This window comes from Zeugodacus cucurbitae, chromosome 6, assembly GCF_028554725.1.
Source record: "Zeugodacus cucurbitae isolate PBARC_wt_2022May chromosome 6, idZeuCucr1.2, whole genome shotgun sequence".
Lineage (NCBI taxonomy): Eukaryota > Metazoa > Arthropoda > Insecta > Diptera > Tephritidae > Zeugodacus > Zeugodacus cucurbitae.
In genome coordinates, this window is record NC_071671.1 from 33,196,246 (window position 1) to 33,216,486 (window position 20,241).

At 32.0% G+C, this 20,241-nt stretch overlaps 1 protein-coding gene across 2 annotated transcripts in view; it reads right to left on the reverse strand.

Annotated features, from left to right (window-relative positions):
• Window positions 1–20,241, reverse strand: part of LOC105219646 (UDP-N-acetylglucosamine--peptide N-acetylglucosaminyltransferase 110 kDa subunit) — a 132,609-nt gene that overhangs the window by 21,259 nt on the left and 91,109 nt on the right. For both annotated transcript variants that reach the window (XM_054233747.1, XM_054233746.1), the window contains exon 8: window positions 4,032–5,760. In XM_054233747.1, coding sequence (XP_054089722.1) covers window positions 4,032–5,760 — 1,729 coding nt within the window. The remainder of the gene's footprint in view (window positions 1–4,031; window positions 5,761–20,241) is intronic.

Genomic DNA, 20,241 nt, shown 5'->3' on the forward strand with positions numbered 1-20,241 from the left:
TTTCTGAAAAGGGAACCAAATTCACCCTATACACAAAATATGTATTTCTTTCTGAAAAAAGAACATACCTAATTCTGATACAACTGAGATGTGTCGTTATTGTGGTTAAAAAATAATGCAACATAACAAGTTTAATAAAGACACATTCTTATTTCACGGTTTATTTTTCTACGCATCCGGATGAAATTTGTACACAATATGACGATGAAATTTCACATATTTCTGCATATTCAACTCAAAAATCGTGTTTTTTAGTTATGGCACTATTCATGTAAATGAACAATATGTACATATAATAGTTTAGTTTGATTTCGAGTAATCAGTAGAAAAAAAGCAAAATGGAAAGGAATCGACCAGAACTAAAAAAGAGATAAATCGTGGTGAAGAATTGTTGAACAAGATAACGACCTTATATAAAAATCGGTAATTCGCGTTTAATGGAACCGCCATTAACATGATATGAAAGTGATCGAGAATGTATGGCATTTGTTGGACAAAATTTTTATTAACACCACATAAACAACAAAAAAATCTGAAAATAAAATGTTGTCATATTAAAGACACTAACACCCTTATTGCGAGTGTCGATTGGCAGTAGAATAGACTATAGTCGATTATATTTTAATTTCGTATTGCGTAACTTGATCGACAAAGATTTCCTCAATTGTGAATTTTAATGAAAATTATAAACAGCTGACTGATATTTTGTTTACATTTGTATGCAATTTGAATTACTTGAAATTGGATTGTTTATTTGAAAACCCATTGTATTTTATTAAATAATAAGAAAATGGATAGCGTTGTGTCATGGTGCGATGATGACAGTGAAATTAATAGTGCTAGCTTTATGGAGTTAGCAAAATTGAGAAGGAAATTAAGATATGAGGAGGACCAAATGTAAGCAGTTTTTATATGGTATTTAAGCATCTAATTAGAATTATAAATACATTTAAAGGTTTTTAAAAAATGTTCGTGTGTCCAAAGCAGCATTCGCGTATTTACATACTCAACTTTAAAGTAAACTGCAAGCATGTGTAAGAAATACATCGATTCCGACGATCCTAAAGTTATCTGGAAGTCTAAGGTTTCTTACTGATGGATCATATCAACCAGGCGTAGAAAACGAGAATGAAATTGCTCTTGGACAATATACAGTATACTCTCGAAAAGTAAATTCTCAGAAAGTAAATAATCGCGGAAAAGTTAATCACCTTTAAGATTACACATGCACCTCGAAAAAGTAAATTTTTTAATTTACTTTTCAGAGAGTGTGATAAAAAATTCGAAACGAAGCAAGCAGCGTTTTTTACGATGTTGCAAAAACACATACTCTCTTGTTTATCGCGTCATTTTAGTAAATAAACTCTCCTACTTGATCCACTGGTTTAAAAATGAAAACGATGCAAATCAGGTGTCAGACTTTTTGAATTGTCGTACAAAAATTGTCAGAAAATATATTGCAAAAGAAAAAAAAAACAAAAGAATTTTCAAGATTTTTTCTCTTCATAGTAAATACATATGTATGTATGTAAATGTAAATATGTTTTTCATGTAAAATATGTTTTATTGAAGCAAATAAATGAATGAATTTTTTAAGTTTAAAAATGCATTTAATATTATAAAAACAGGTAATTTATGTATATATTTGGAAAAGTAAATTATTCGAAAAAGTAAATTACCCAAAATACCAATCGATTTACTTTTCGAGAGTATACTGTATATACATAAAAATTGTTGCCCCTGAAAAGAAACTTCAACATTTGTACATCGTTTGAAGTTGCTTATTGGCTTAATTGTACAATTACATCAACGCAAAATATCCTGGGGCAGGCAACACACGATTCTGCGGTGTTCAATATGACATCGTTAAAACAGCAACTTGAAAATTAAAATCGGGCGGTGATCGGAGTATTATTTAGGTATTATTAGGTATACATATGTTGAAATAAGTATATTAGAAAAATTTATTGCAGAATATGCTTTGCAAAATTATTTACTAACTCCATTTCGAAACACTGAGCATGGATCACCTGAAAGTGTATTTAATAAACGACATTGTTTATTATTATACATTATTGTTGAACGAACTATTGTTAGGGGCTCATACACTTCCTTACGAAGCTAGGAAAGTCACATAAATAATAAACGTCTGCGCAGCTCTGCACCATATACTATATGTATATTTTACAACGATGGATTTTTAGATGATGGAAGCTCAGGCTCTCAATGCATAGATAACTACAGTGGATATCAATATAGCATTTCTAATGAAAGCGAAGATATTAAAAATAAAGCAGCCGTAGAAAATGATATTTTGCTTCTAAGTTTTATTAATTTATATAAACATTAAAATTCAAACATACACAAAAATTTATATAAATGAGATCTTTTAAAAAAAAATCTGTACGATATTCAATTTTAAATATTAAATAAAACTAAAAAATCCATATAATAATACCCCTATTTGTCGTATTATAAGCCAAATCCTCAGTTTATTCTTTCTTTTCTCGTCTTTCTTTAATTTTGCTACTCAAACTCACATATATTTAAACTATTTAATATTTAAATTCAAATAACTTACTTTTTATCCATTAATATGACGGTTTTAAACGTATATATTTAAACGCAATTTTTAATGACTGAAAAATACTTGTCGACAAATGAGCGATTGAAATTCATTCACAATCGATGGTTGAGCGACTGATCGGCACTCGCAATAGAACTTGTAGTCGACAATACAAGACACTCGCAATAGGGGTGTAAATATTAAAATGAAAACAAGTATTGCTTAAATGATATTGTTAAAGTTTGAGGACTAAATACATACAAATAAATTCGTAGGAAAATATATTGATTTATTTATGAATCTAATAATATTGTCTGCATGGATCAATAGTGTATTTTAGTTAAACCATGAAAATACTCAAATAAAGAATGATCTTTAAAAAATTATATTTTAAAATTGGCACTGCAGCGTTGTGTATTGAAAAATGGCTTGTATTTAAACATTATTTTGAGCTTTGGTGTTCTGTGACAATTTTGATAAAATAAAAAGCATAGCTTTTCCCCACACGTCTGGGAAACAAAATAATGTAAATAGAAATAGAGACTGATTTCTGTCCAATTATATTCGAATTGAATTGAAAATTTTAATTTAATTATTCTATAACCTACGTTTTCAAATGCATTTCAATATTTGTTATAAAATAGTTAATAATTTAAAATTAATTTGATGTTTGAAGATTAGATGTAAGGTTTCTGAGAATGCGCAAATATTCCATGCTCTGAATCTGGCCTTATTTTTCATGCTAAACGTTGTTATTATGATTAGTGTTTGTTTTAACCGAACTTCGTGGATAACTTCGGTTTAAGATTGACCAGTTATCAGTCTATCTATACGGTTTTTATACAGATGATAAGGTTATACGGCCTTTACTCGGTCGCCAGAACCTCGTTTATATTCGCTTTTCGATCCCACATCCCTCGGAGTCTTTTGCTCCCCCGCGGAACAATAGAATATTATATAATATAATACATATACATAGGTGCTTTATAATAGATTTAAAATTAATTGAAATGCAATTTTGATTTACTTGGTTGTTATGGTTAGCTTCAGAAAAATTCCTTGGGGACTACGAAAATCTAAACTTTGTCATTTATTGCAAAAAATTTGATCAGCTGTAATCAAAGCAATATAAGGAAATCAATTTCGACAAAGTTACCTTCATTATCTTAATTTATTTTATACAAAAAAGGAAAAATAAACAACTTAATTGTATAAAAATAAAAACATTGCAACAAATTCACTTTCACAGCTATTCACAACGAAGTATTTTATTTGAAGAGAGCACTGTCAAGAGAATTTTACTTCTTAACAATTTATAAAGAAAACAGCTTTTTATTTTAGACACAGAATACGAAATGCTTGTTTTAAATTTTTAGAAATTAGAAATTTGTTGAATTTGTAAAGGGCACAGAATAGGGCTGTAAATATATTCAATATTACATAAGTTTGTATATTTTTTACTTACCATAAGCTTCAACAGATTTTTTAATATTCTGTTCTCCTACTGCTGGGAATCTCAATAGCCATAGTACTGAATTTGGCACATTTTTTAAAATTGACACCCATGATTGTAAAGTTTGTGGGTCTATCTTGTACAACTGATTGAAATTACAATATACTATTGCTTCATCAGGTAATAAATATTGCCGGCGAGTTGTGATGACAATATTTTGTGGTACTTCTTCTCCCGTAGCTGCTTTGTTGTTGGTTTGGGTAGTTGCTAATCCGTTCTGAACAAGAATTCCATTAAGAGACGTTTGAACTTGGCCGGAGGCAATCATTGAGACAATTTGAGTAGTACTTGGTAACTCTGCAACTTTATGTGTAATTTCTAGAGGTTTCTGCGCATTTACTATCTCTCGAACTTCTTTAACGTCGGTACTTTCTACTAACGGTGATAAATCGGCTGCATTTATAACTGCAATATTATCAGCTACACATGTTTGTTGTTTATCGCATACTATAATACGTTCTTTGAGATGAGGAAACATTTGCTTATGATCACCTATGAAATATGTATTAGGCATATATGCCAACTTCTCACTATATTGTGAAGCAAGTTCCGGAGGACTGGTAACACAGTCGGTAATGATATAATCCATAAAACTTGCCCCACTAGTGCCCGGGTATCCTAGCCACATAACTTGAACAGGAGCGGGACGTAATGCAAATATTTCGTTACGAGCTCCTTTAGTATATCCATTCATATTAACTAAAATGTGAATTCCATCCGAATAAATGCGATCTGCAGCTTTACCATTGCATTGAATTTGAGACAAATCAACGAAATGTTCGGATTCACGTATAATCTTATATCTAAAAGTTGTTCCATCATCTGAACTTAAAGCATAACAAAATATTTCAACACAGGATTTATCATGAAGTCCTGGGATCGATTGCATTAAATGAGAGGTAGGATGGTTGCCGAAATCTGAGCTTACATAACCAATGCGCAATCTACCATCAGTAGGCAACTCCCGTGAAAATTTGTATGTGGGTTTGTGTAGAACATGGATCTTTTCTATGCAAAGGTTTGCATGTCGAGTTGCTATAGCCTTGCGGAATTCATGTGACAATGGATATAACATTGAATGGTGTGGATGTACCGAAGGTAACCGATTTTTTTCTAGTTGTTCTGCTACAATGCTGATTAGTTTCTTCATTCGAGCATCGTAATCTGTCCAGTCACATACAATTTGTAAACAATGGGCTAAATTACAATACGCATCCGGAAAATCTGGTTTTAATTTCAGGGCGGTTCTATATGACTGTATAGCATCAGGAATATTGCCTGAATCTTTGTGTATACTTGCAAGGTTGCTATGAGCATCAGCAAATGCTGGATTAATTTGAATAGCACGTGTATAACATTGAAGGGCCCCATTAATATCCTGTAACTCTTTCAATGTGTTGCCCATATTAGAATAAGCGTCTGCAAATGTTGGTTGAATGCGAATAGCTTCTTTATAATGCATTAAAGCCTCTTTAAGTTTCCCTTGCTGCTGAAGAACCGATGCCAAGTTGGAATGAGCAGCAGCAAAATCCGGAAATACTTCAAGCGCTTTAAGATACAAACGAGTGGCTTCTTCAATATATCCTTGCTCACGCTTGATATTTGCTAAATTATTTAGTGAATCAGCATGATTTGGGCATAATCGTAAAGCAGTATTGTAACAATCTTCCGCATCCTTAACCTGTAAAATATTTTTTTACATGTGTAAAAATAAAAAAAATACATACTCATATATTATTTTCTAAATATTGTCCTAATGTTTGCCCTGTTACGTTAATAAAATAAAACCCAACTATTTAAACTAAGTAAGATTCAGATTCCAATGAATAGAAACTAAGCAAAAATATGCTTAATTTCTATAAATGTTGCAAATGTTAAGAACATATTTGTGTTAAGAGTAGTATGCAGTTTTATAATTGGTGCTAACATAAAATCGTCAACAAGAATTTTTTTTCATTCTGCGGTAGTAAAGAAAAATAATGAAGATTACTTTGAACTTGTGCATCACGATTAATGGTAAAGCATAAATAGGAAACGAAAAATATTAACCAATACTATATTCACACAAGATTGACTAAGATTGATTGATCTAAGACGAATTAATCAAGTTCTAAACGCATGGTATTTTCGCACCAATTCAGCAAATTCGTAAAACATATGAAATCAATAAATTTTTATGAAAATAATATAGTTATACAAATTGCAAATTCAGCAAATTCGTAAAACATATGAAATCAATAAATTTTTATGAAAATAATATAGTTATACAAATTGTTTTGAGATAAAATTGAAATTATTTAACGATATTACAAAAAGGTTTTTTTATGCCACATTTCGTGTAAAAATATAAAGCGCTTATCATAAATCTCGCTTAATCTTTGAAAATAACACATAATTTGACCAAATCCACTATAAAAAGGGAAAGAAACGATTATATTTTCAATTAATTTTGTTAACATATCCCATATATTAACAGATACATATATAAAGAATAAAGCCTATCGAATGTTTGAATAACGAACAGAATCATTCTTAAGAATATATGAAAAAATTACAAATATTTTCAGTAAAAAATTAGTCTCAGGCACCGAGGTCCTCATGTTCGATATCCGGGGCCTTGACAAGTTATAGTCTGATTTCGACCATTTTTTATCGATATCTCAGATTCAATGTTGTATTTATTGTTATTGTAAAGGAATAATTAAATGGAGTCCAAAATTGTGTTATTCGGAAGTAGCTATTTTGCCCATTTTTAAACCGTAATATAAGAATTTCAACGAAATATTATATATACGGAACTACAGATAACTAAAGGAACCAACAACGTTGTGCCAAAACTTTTGCCCTTCAGTGTATATTAATATATATCGCTCATTTACATGAATAATGTCACAACTCACAAAAGTCGATTTTTCAGGAGAGCGGTCTAAAGTTTTCAATTGTCTCTTATTTAGCAAATATCGAAAAAAGCCATAACTGTATTGAATAAACTAGTGGCATGTAATATATTTAATAAAATGCTAAGCATAAGCGGACTAAAAAGAATGTACTAAGGGTGTTTCTTAGGAAAAGGTAAAGAAAACCAAATTTTGTAGGCATAAATTATGTCGTTATTCGTGAAAAATATAAATCAATTACGCCGTCATAAGTTAAATGTGTCGTTATTGCTGAAAAAAGCAAAATGAAAAATTTAGTTTTCTTTACAAAAATATTTGTAACACCAAATATGTCGTGGTTTCTGAAGATAAAACCAACTTCCCGGTATGGCGCCTGCTACACGTTCAGTATTTATCGCGATATTTCCTGTATCGCGATATTTATTGAACGTTTGGCATGCAATATTGATGGATCACGATCCATATCAAAAAATATTTAAATATTTTGAAATCCAGATCGCGGATCGTGGATCGCGAGATAAATATTGGATGTGTAGCATATTTTGTGATATACAAGTATGAATTGTAAAATACAACAGCGGTAAATTTTTTTTGTGGGTGCAAAAACAAAAGCCAAACATGATTTTCTTAGGTTTTCTTCCGAAATTTTATGAAAAAATGTACGTGAAAATAAACAAATAAATTTTTAAAAATATTTTTTCTTATGAAAACACTAACAAAATACTATAATAATTGACGATATATATATTGAACGTCTCGCAGTCGCGAAGTATTCACCCGCAATCCATCAATATTCAATATAGATCTCGATCCAAATATCACGATAAATATTGAAGGTGTAGCATATTGCCCGTATGACAATATGTTTTGTAACACAAAATATGTCTTTCTTTCTGAAAAAAACTATGCCTAATTCTGGCACAACTGAGATGGGTCGTTGTTGTGGTTAAAAAATAATGCAACGAAACAAGTTGAGTAACGTCATATTCTTATTTCACGGTTTATTTTTCTACGAATCACAATGACATTTTTATACAATAAAGACGATGAAATTGTGCACATTTCTGCATACTCAACAGAAAACTGCTCCCTTTTTTGAGTCATTGGTTGAGTAACACAACAAATAGTATTAGTGCATATCAGTCAAAAATCATCAAACACTAATATCCACTAAATCACATTTACGCACAGCACACAAAGCGAGAGTATGAATAATGAGTAAGTTTCTCTTGATACGTATCGTTGAAGTGCTCAAATATATCATCAGTCAAGTTAAACCAAATTGAGCCATACCACCAAAAAACAGCAAATTATAGCTCAGTGGTCGGCAAACTTATACATTTAAACAATTTATTTCGTGCGAGTGTATGAGTGTTGAGAGCTACTCAACTGACCAAGAGTTATGTTCTACAGGTCTCGAACTTTTTTAGGTCTTGTTAAATTAGGAAAAATACTGGTTTCCTAACAATCGTTTTTATAGTGCACGTTAGCTTAACACATGCAACCAAATGTTATTACAGAGTATAAATGTGTGTCAAAACATTATAAATCAGTAAACATAATTATGTAAGAAGTTAAACACAATTATTAATTATATTACTAACATATAAAGTAGCGAATGAAGTTGAAAAAATAATAATTGTGTTTTTCTGAACTGTCTTTCAAAAATAATAAAAAAAAATTAATCAAAATGGAAATAAAATAATCCATATTAATAATATATTAATATTAATCCCTTCTATATAATATTATAAATGCGAATGTAAGTTTGTTTGTTACGCTTTCACGCAAAAACTACTGAACCGATCATCATGAAACTTTGTACATATACTCTTGAAGGTACTAGAAGCAACGAAAGATAAAACAATTGTTTGTCAAAAAATCGTCAAATTTAGCTACTTCAGTAATGAAGTTTTACAGTCATGAAGTTTCAACCCTGAATACTGTAATACCGTATGTAATGTAATAATTCAATTGAATATAGTTTCAACTGTTTATAATTTTTCTATATTTGTTGTGACTTTCTTCTGTCGTTACATCCATATTAATATTATAAATGCGAAAGTCACTCTGTCTGTCTGTTACTAACTGAATTGAGTTAGTGATTTTTAGTCGTTTTTGTTCGGACTTTTGCTCTTTCACGTCTAAACGGCTGAACGGATTTTGATGAAATTTAGTAAGGTAATAGATGGTTACCTAAAAACGGATATAAGATCAAAATGATCACGTCATCGTACTTAGGGGGTAGGAAGTAGGCAGAAAACTGAATTGAGTTAGTGATTTTTTTATGGTTTTTGCTGGGAATTTTGCTCTATCATGCATAAACGGCTGAACGGATTTTGATGAAATTTAGTTAGGAGATAGACAGACTTTGCCGGTTATCACTAAAGGCACCCCTGCAGATGAAAAAAATGCGTGTTTAAAAGCGTCAACGTTATGGGTGCACGTAAAAACGTTTAGTCTGTCTACAAATATGAGAGTGCAACTACACAATGATGTACAATCTGGACAATATGCTGCTGCTCTTCTTAAAATTGGAGAAGATCGTATAAATAAAGCTCAGGGGCAAACATTAAAAGTAGCCGGCATTAATTTAGAAGAGTTGTTTTTTTCACGGACAATTATACGTGGCTTGCTCACGTGTTTCAAGTCCACAGAATCTCCATATGTTGGCCAGAGAGGGAAAAACAAAGAACCTAGTTTACAAAAATGTACTACAGTAATAAGGCCTCTTATTTTTAGCTTCCTACATTATTATACTACTTACATTAAGACAATGTTGCGGATGTCACACTGTCTAACATCGGGGGTTGGCAGGTAGGTAGTTAGTAGTATTTTAAACCGATTTACATTATTTACTTTTTATATTTACTAAGGAAACATTCGAAGCTATCCATTAAGTGCTTAGGTTGCTTTTGAAGAAATTTTGATGTGAAGTTGAGGACCGGAACACGATAGTGGGACATTGTTGCAGGGGGACTTACAGCCGGGAGAAAACGAAAAAAACTTATGCGGACGAAGTCGCGGATAAAAGCTAGTATATATATAAGCATTGTATTTGGTGTTCATACATGCATGTGTACAATTCCTCCATACGTTTTGTTCGCTGAGAAGTCAGCAAGCAACTGACCTGACATCGCTTCTATGGTATAAATTCGCCATTTAAAATGTTTGTAATATAATTAATAATTGTGTGTTTAATGCGAAGTAGTACTCTCGATTTTTGTTTTGCAAAAAATGTAATTTACATAAAGTTTACTGCGTTATAATGTTTTCATACACAATTCTACGCAGTAAAAGCAGTTGATTGTATGTGTTCACTATAAAAATTATTGTTAGAAAACCAGTATTGGTCCTAATTTCACCAGTTCTAAAAAAGTACGGGACCAGTAGAACAGAACTCTTGGTCAGTTGAGTAGCTCTCAACACGCATACACTCTCACAAAATAAATTGTTTGATTGTATAAGTTTGCCGACCACTGGAATAAAGTGATACGAACATGATCAGGGATGGGCACCATCACAATCAAACAAACATCACAAAATGAGATTGTATTAGTGCGCTTACTGTGGGACCAACTGAATCAAATATCAAAAATTGCTTGCAGAGGTTGAGCGAGCAAGTCGATGCCACACGATTACAAAATACGAATATGTGTTCGTGCATATAAATGTGAAAAACTAATGGTATTTTGTATTTAATAGAAATTGTATTAAATTTGGGTTATATTATAATTTAAAACAAGCATTTTCTGATATTTGACAATGAAATAATTGTTTTTATTTCATACATAAAATATATAGCTCCGCTCACATCAACCTGCTCAATCAACTGCTGATCGCAGACTGATTTCATCGATGTTTTTTTATCGTATTGTCCCATCGTAGGTGCTCGTTTTACGCTCTTCGCTTGTGCGTGTTAGTGACAATCCGTGTGTGTACGCATACGATCACTTACGACTTTGCCCATGATCAAAGTAAAACTGACGAAGGCTGTGCCGCCGCTAGGTAAATGTGCCCTGCGGGAAATGACTAACGATGTGTTTTGTTCTTTTATGTCGTGTATTACATTAAATGTTTTAAGTTATTTAATGACACTAAAGTTAATACTTTTACGTTCTAATATATTTTTTTCAATTATAATATATTGAAAATGAATAAAGACGCACGAACATGCATGTTCAATGAAATAATGAAAAATGAAATTTGACAAAGTTCCTACTGGAACCTACTGTACTTTCGCGCTCAGCTACGCTCACAATTCCACTCGTGCCGATCGGAGTACCAAACTCATTCAAGTTAATTTTCATCGTGACCAATGAACGAGTGATTAAAATCAAATTTCTACTATACACTCGTTTGAGTCATAAATTGACGGCACATATAAGTGTAGAAATTCTATGAGTTTTTTTTGGTTTGGTGGAAATGAGTCTTAGTCATTTTTGATATTAGTATTAGTACTCATTTGCACCACTTTGTTTGGCTGATGAGTTAGAGCACTAATTTCATTAGTACATAATGCAGATCTCTGATACTCAACACAAAAATCGTGTTTTTTGAGTTATGACACTATTCATGTAAGCGATATTATTTAAACACATTGGCTGGGAAATTATTTTAATCATTATTAACTAAAATGTTATGGAGAATACAGTAGACAAGAAACCAATCGAAACATAATTTGTGTTTTTTTGTTAAACAGACAAATCTTTAGCTACTTAAGAATTTCAAATTTTTATTTCAGAAGCCCAAAATAACGCTCTAGTTTCTATCCAGCTGTCTTGCGTTGGTTTTGTAGGGGGTTATTAACGTTCCAGATAAAGATTATGCCGAGTCTCTTGCAATCCATTGCTGTGAAGAAAAATACTTCTCATTTTGCTTATAGATAGAGATATTTCGATATATTCGGGCATCATGCCAGCTTAGAGGATAACCAACCACGACATGTTGAATTATGATACGTATCGGCAGCTCCTCAAAGGCGCAAGAACATCCTAAAAATTATTTTTGTTATTATCGATATAGTTTCGCCATCTCCCACTCCGAAAATTGTCGAGATTGTGCTGCGCTTTATCGCCACGAACACAATCGAAACAATAGGATTGCTAATTGCAATTCGACAGAAAATTGCTTACAGGAGTGCACTTTATTGAATTCCTCACTGTATTTTATTAAATCAATTAGCACCTTATATATACAGTGGAACTTCCATAACTCGATCTTCAATAACTACAAGATCTCCATAATCGTTTAACGTTTAGAAATTAAATTACATAAAAATGTCCTTCCATAACTCGAACTTCTATAACTCGAAGTTCTCCAATTCTCGAACTTTTCAATGGGCAGTTCGAAGTCAAATTTCATACAAATTTCCTTCCATAAATCGAACTTTTCGACCAGGGCATAGTACAAAATTTAAAATTTTACTATCAAGCCAGAATTTTAAAAAAGTCCCTATATCGTATGGAATAAAATATGGTATCACACTTATGGATTGCATAAATCATGTAACAGAGGCATGGGATACAGACGTCAAGAGCCAAAAAATAGCAAACTGCAACAAACAAAATTACAGAACACATGTTTTAACGTATATACATAAAACTTTATGTCTAGTAAATAAATAAAACTCTGCATAAATCTATATTTTACAGCTTTTTGAAAAATTGTATGTTGTAATGAAAATTCTATAACTCGAAGTCTCTCTAACTCGAAGTTTTTTTGTGGATTATGGTGATTCGAGTTAGAGAAGGTCCACTGTACTACTACTACTCTATCTATCTATCTACTCTTAACATTTGGCGGAATCGGTCTTCGTTCATTGTTGTCAAAATATTACTGCGCCAAACGTCTGACTTGGTTATTGTGCTGAATTCATTGAAAATAAACAAAAGTTCTGTTTCTCTGCTGCTAGCTAGTGACAATTACGCATTTTTTTGTTTTTTAGACCCATTGATTAATTTTTAAGATGAAATATGACGTAGTGCCCCAAAACGGCACTAAGATGTTACCTTGGTAATTTTTGATAGTTTTCCGTTTCTTTACTTCCGTTCTTTGTGAAAGTAACTTGTCAATGCCATTCTTCCTCTTCCAGGTAACCAACAGATACTAGCAGTTAAGAAACACGCTTTCTGCCTTCCCTAAATAAAAGCCTTGAGTGTAACGTATTTTAAAAGCGTAAAATATCAATTGTTGTTGTGAAATTTTATTGTACAGGGAAGCCAATTTACCTTGTAAGCCTACTTGTGCAGCAGTCGGATATCATAATAATTACACAAGTTACGCACATACTGAGTTATTCATCTTGATTATCTTTACTCTACATCTAACACGTTTGTTAGAAACGTGTAAACATTTTTACTTTTTCATTCTAGTACAATTTTTCACATGCGAACATTGCCACCCATTGTTGAATATGTTTGCTAGAACACAACCAAGATAGAATAATTTCTATTTTCTCGAACAAACAAATTTTGAATACGTACACTGCCACCAACGATGAAAATTTTATAAAAACGAAAAAATTCAACTGTAAATTTGCTGCTTTATATGATAGTAGTATAAAAAGAAGGATATAACAAAATAATAGTTTAACAAGTAAGTAACGCGTGCAACCGAACATTTTATACTCTCACAATTTATTCATATAGTTGTATTAATATAACACACAATTTGACCTAAATATTCGCCATAAATTCCACTAGCATAACGCAAATATATATAACGGATATATAATGATTTATAGTATATGAGGTAATTCCTGAACCGATTTCATTCATTTTCACCACCAAGGTATACAATATCCATGACCATAACCTCATTTAACTTGGCTAAGATCTTTTACATATTAACCAATTTATAAGGTATTAAGACCATCTTATTTTTGAAAAACCTATAATTAGGTATATGGGAGCTAGGGGAAGTTATGACCCAATTTTAATCATTTTTAGTACAGGGACACACTATTAGAAGAAAAGAATGATTCCCTATGAATTAAATTAAAATATCTGAGACATTTTATTTTTACTCAAGTTATCCGTTATCTCGTCTCGTCTCGTCATCCTGATCATTTTGATATACATAACCCTATATCTACCTCGTTTAGTTTTATGACTTACAAACAACCGTTATGTAAACAAAACTATAATATTCTTAGCAACATTGTTGTGAGAGTATAAAAATAGGAGTGGAAAACCCAACAAAAAGTGGAACGATGTGGAAATAAAAAATATCTTGGATTTCTTTGCAGGACGCTTCAGAAGTAGAGGAAAGTGAAGAGATAAATGATTGTTGTGAACACTAATTGGGAAAAATTCAGCTCAATTGCTGACGCTGTCATTGCGAGTTTTTATCCAAAAGCACTTCGTGGTCATTGCAATGCATTTCAAACCGTTCTTTGAGCATTTATTTAACTTTAATTTTAATATTAATATGTACCGACAGCACAATTCTTTTGTGCTGCAGATGTACCCTCACATTAAACAACTCAACGATATTTTTGGAGCAACACGTCCATCATGGACGACAGCGGGACCAAAATTTGGATGAAACTTTTTCTGATGTGCGCTTAAAAATTCAATCTTCAAATTCGCCGAAATTTATAAATTACGGAGTTTTTGGTACAAAAAAAAACCAGTATACTTTTAGTTAAATTTCCGTTAAATTTTTTATTAAGGCTTTCTCTTTTAGATGATGTTTTTTTCTTTTTTTTTTGACAATAGCTGACGATTTGCAAAAAAGTGTTGAACACAGTACACTGCAAGGGTGTAGCAAGTGTACGAGTACCTTGTAGATTTTGTTGGTGTAAAATCATAAATATACTCGCTAATTTGCAAATGAACGGATGCAAGACCGTTTGCACACGCTTCTGAATTGTCCTATTGTATAAATTCGGTATCGGATCATTGCAAAGCTAAATAGGCTGTAGCATACAAATGAATCTGTATCTTTATCGAACTTGCTGCGGAATGAATGGTTGGTATCAATAATTCTCATTCTTCTTTACTGGAGTAGACACCGCTTAAACAACTATATCCGAGTTAACAACAGGGCGACATTCTCATTTCCTTTTCGTCGGCGTAGCCTCTGGCTTTTAATACGCCGAACATATGTATATCAAAGTCGTCGTATATTAGGACCTCGAACAATACGCACGTTAAAAGCATTAATCACAACTGCCAATTTGCTTGATGAATTTTCCTATGCTGGAATTTAGTAATACAGACCATATTTCGGGCACCGATGAAGTCGATCAGCACAATATATGTGCCCATGATTTTGAAAGTGGTATAAGTCATATTTTTTTTATTTCGAAATATTTAGAGTTTTGCATTTTAAAGGAAAAAAAATAAATAATAAATAAATAATATATATAATATATAAATAATAAATAATAAAAAATAGTCTTGCATTATGGATTATGATTTTTCGACAGTAATGTAGTCCCAACAAACAAGTATTTATTATGTTTGTGAAATTTATTATGTTTGTTTCGTCGAAAAAAGACCTTTTTTCATGAATTTTTTAAAAAAAAATTATTGCTGTAGGTTTATTTTACTTATTATTATATGAAAGTACAACATTTGAAGGATACATAAAAAAGTTTTATCGAAAAATAGCGAGGAATAACGGATTTATCGTCGATCTCTGCAGGCACCTCGAAAAGAAGTGGTGTTTGTGCGGTGACCAGCATACAGCATCGCTGGATCATCCGAAACCAAAAAATTAAAATGCTTTCTTTAGTTTATTAGTTTATCTTTCAATTGAATTCGAGTTTTTTTTTAATTTTTCAATTTTTGGTACCATTTTCAAGCCAAAATGACGATTTTAGACGAAAAAATCGACCTATTTGTTATTGTAAAATTGTTAGTAATTAAATTCGAGAGCTATATATGTATGTATATGTAGAATATTTGTTCAAAATTTCAAAACGATCGATGCCGTAGTTTTTCCAGTAGGCTGGTCACCGACTTTAAAAATTACATATTTGGGAAAATCGAATCAAAGTTTTGTACACTCAGCGCAGCTAGCTGGAGTTACCGTTATTCAACCTGCGGTAACTTCGTTAGTTTTTCTCCGAATGACCTAAAACTTTAACATAATATTTGATGAGATGTTGATGGTTCAGAAAAAAAAAAATAAAAAAAAATATGAAAAAAAAGTTGTCAAACCTTACCAAACCAAATACTTGCATCAGGTCTGGGAGGCTTCAGTCGATATTTCGACATCAGAATCGGATAGATAGGCTGATAACCGGTCAATCGTAAACCAAACTTATCAACGAAGCCACAATGAAGAAGGCTCGGTTAAAACAAATCCAAATATCCAAATAACGATCTTTTACATGACAAAATAAGGCCAGATTCGAAGAATGGAATATTTGTGCACTCTCAGAAACTTCACGTCTAAACCAAGAGCAACGGATTTACTCTGAAATTCAAGTTAAATTATTAACTATTTTGCAACAAATATTGAAATACATGTGAAAAAGTACGTTATAGAATAATTCAAATATATTTTTCACTTCAATTCAATATAATTGGACAGAAATTAGCTGTTTCTGTTTACATTATTTTGTTTCCCACAAGTGTGGGGAAAAGCTATGCATACTGAAGCTTTTTATTTTATCAACATTGTCACAGAATACCAAAAAATTTCTTACTTGATAAAAATATGAAAAAAATTTAAATTTTATTGCTACTTTGTCAAGTGCACAGAATAGGGCTGTAAAGCTATGTTAATGTTTCGATTTTGTCCTGAGCAGACATCACTGTAAGCTATTATATGCTTTTGAGTGGTAATGTCCCGAATGTGCTTTAAGATGCAGGACGCAACTTCCTGTGATCCTCTTGAGGCGATTGTTTAATCCAATGCATACATTTTAGCATTTCCATTGTGGAAATTGTGAAACCCTAAATTGTATACATATGTACATGTTGCGCTTATAGTAAGCTACCGAAACAGAAGTTTTGGATAAGGAAGCGCTTTCTGTAGGTCAAATGTGAATCCGTAATTTTCACTTGGGTTATCTTTTGTTTTTTGTATGTCATCAGTTAAACTTTTTCTAGCCTGTTCGGCACTTTTAAGATGTGAATCATGAATTTCCATAAGATACAACTTCACGTCTTCATTACTGGATGCTTCAATTTTTAGTTTTATCGAATCACACTTTTGGCACGTGTCTTTACAAGGAGTATGAAAATTTAGGTTGAACTCAGTATTAAATATTTTTCTATAAGTCCACTCCTTTACACATGATGTATTATTTTCATCACATTTTTCCACATATAGCCCATACATTTTTCGAATATCTAAGTCAGCACTTATGTATGAATATGATCTCGTACTACTTTAATTTTTTCATCTGTTTTTCTAGATGAACTAGCCATTTTGCGACGACCATCCATTCCAGGTGTTTCAGAATTTAAGGCACGGCTTAATCTTCCGTTAGATATTTTGAAAGTATCCAAAAAAAAGTTTTGCAAACAGAAACTTCCGAACTCATACATACATATAGATTAAACTTAAGACTCCATTTTCTCATATATCCTTTGTGATTTCTGGGGGGTTTTTGTTTTATTGATTGTTTTATAATCAAACCATACAGAAACATATTCTGTTTTTCGAAACTTGCTAAATTCCAAAAATAATCAAAATTAGCTTTCCTGTCTTCATATCCGATTCCATTTAAACACTTTTTGGAATAAAGACAATCTATATTTTCGAAAAATTTAGCACTCACGGGCTTTGAGTTTTTTGTTTCATATTCCTTTCCACGATTTCTCTTAATTTTTCTTATATTTTGTGCATAAAATCTGTTGATTGCGTGTCCTCTTTCTTGATTTCATTTTGCTTTCTTCCATTTGTAAGGGTTCCGAATTCACTTTTAAACTATGATCTGATTCATCAGAAGATGATATCATTCTTATTCGTTTCCATTTCTTGGGGGCATTACTTACATTTATTCGCCGTAACATGTAGGTTTTTACATTAAAAGTTTTACTTCATCATACCTGAACCACTATCTGAAGACATGACAAAATTACTTTGTGAACACCCTGACTTATACCACTATCAAAACGAACAATATCTGTATTTCAGTTAACAATTAAAAAATAAACATATTTTAAAGAGTTAATTTGCATGGCATGCTGCTAATCTCTTCAGATTATGTTATTTTATTAAGATTTGATAAGTAATAGTTGATAAAGTAGATTTATAAAATTTTTGACTTATATCACTTTTAAAATCAAGGGCTCATATAGTCTTTGAAATTTACGTTTAATTTCTATACTCTTGCAGCATGTATCACAAAGTATATAGTTTAGTCCGACTAACGGTTGTTTGCAACACCTTAAACTAGACGATTTAAATCTGGGATAAATATTATCAAATAGACCAAAATGACGAGTAGAGTTAAAATCCGGATGTCTGCCTATCCGTCTGTGCAAGCGATAATTTAATCAAAAATTGGGAGTTGGTATTGCAGATTTGCGAAATCGGACCATTTCCATAAAATGCAGTTAAGAGGAAAAATATATAGTGTTATAACTAAGCCACAAATTAAGCTGTAAATGTTATATTCGATACAGAATATTATTACAAAGAGCATTTTCGGATGATCAGAGATTGATCCGCCCGGAACACTAATACGTTTTTTGTGTGTATCCCTCAAACTGCTAAAGCTATATTAACCAGACTTACTAAAACAATTCCTTAAGATGTGTGTATGTTGTGAAAATGGATGCATTCGGATATTAGCCACGATTACACCCCATTTAAAGTCTGTTAAATCACTAACGAAAAACGCCAGAAGCACTCAATTTTATAGCGAAGAATGTACAGGAAAGTAACGCACTAATGGCATTCTGTCCATAAGCTTACATCTTTCGAATAAAATTGTATCCTGATCTGCAGTCTATTCTTTTGCTCTTTCAAAAAATATATTTCAACTAAATATTATTTTTATTAAGAAAATATATCGCTCATTTACATAAATAGTGTCATAACTCTAACAAGTAAGGAAGGGCTAAGTTCGGGTGTAACCGAACATTTTATACTCTCGCAATTTATTTATTTAACTTAATTAATATTATATAATACACAATTTGACCCACATATTCGTCAATATATATTGTATAATGTCCATTGGAAGTTGGAAACCCTAATATTAGGTTAGAAGCACCGAGGTCCTCATGTTCGATATATGGGGCCTTGAAAACCTATGGTCCGATTTCGGCGATTTTTGGAAATGGGCTGCCACACTATAAATACAGCTTACTATATATATTGTAAAATAAACGATTCAGATCATCTTCTAAGTTCTGGTATATACATAGGAAGTAGGCGTGGTTGTGAAGCGATTTGGCCAATTTTCACAACATATTATTGGGAGGTAAGGAAACTATTATAAACCAAGTTTCATTGAAATCGGTCGAGTAGTTCCTGAGATATGGTTTTTGACCCATAAGTGGGCGACGCACGCCCATTTTCCATTTTGTAAAAAAATCTGAGAGCAGCTTCCATCTTCCATTTCTTATGTGAAATTTAGTGTTTCTGAAGTGAGTTAGTGAGTTTTTCGTTAGTGAGTTAACCCACTTTTAGTAATTTTCAACCTAGCCTTTGTATGGGAGGTGGGCGTGGATATTATCCGATTTATTTCATTTTTGGACTGTATTAAGAAGTGGCTAAAAAAAAACGACTGCAGAAAGTTCGGTTTATATAGCTTCATTGGTTTGCGAGATATATACAAATAACCGATTTGGGGGCGGGACCACGCCCATTACCCCAAAAAAAATTACATCCAAATATGCCCCTTCCTAGTGCAATCCTTTATTTCAAATTTTACTGTTATAACTTTATTTATGACTTAGTTATGACACTTTATGTTTTTGGTTTTCGCCATTTTGTGGGCGTGGCAGTGGACCGATTTTGCCCATTTTCGAAAGCAACCCTCTCACGGTCCTAAGGAACATGTGTTCCAAGTTTCATTAAGATATCTCAATTTTTACTCAAGTTATCGCTTGCACGGACGGACGGACAGACATCCGGATTTCAACTGCACTCGTCATCCTGATCATTTATATATATATAACCCCATATCTAACTCTTTTATTTCTTGGTGACACAAACAACAGTTATGTGAACAAAACTATAATACTCTGTGCAACAGGTTGCGAGAGTATAAAAACACGACTTTTGAGTTGAGTATGCAGAAAAGTGCGGAATTTCATCGTCCATATTGTATAAAAAAATTATTCCGATGC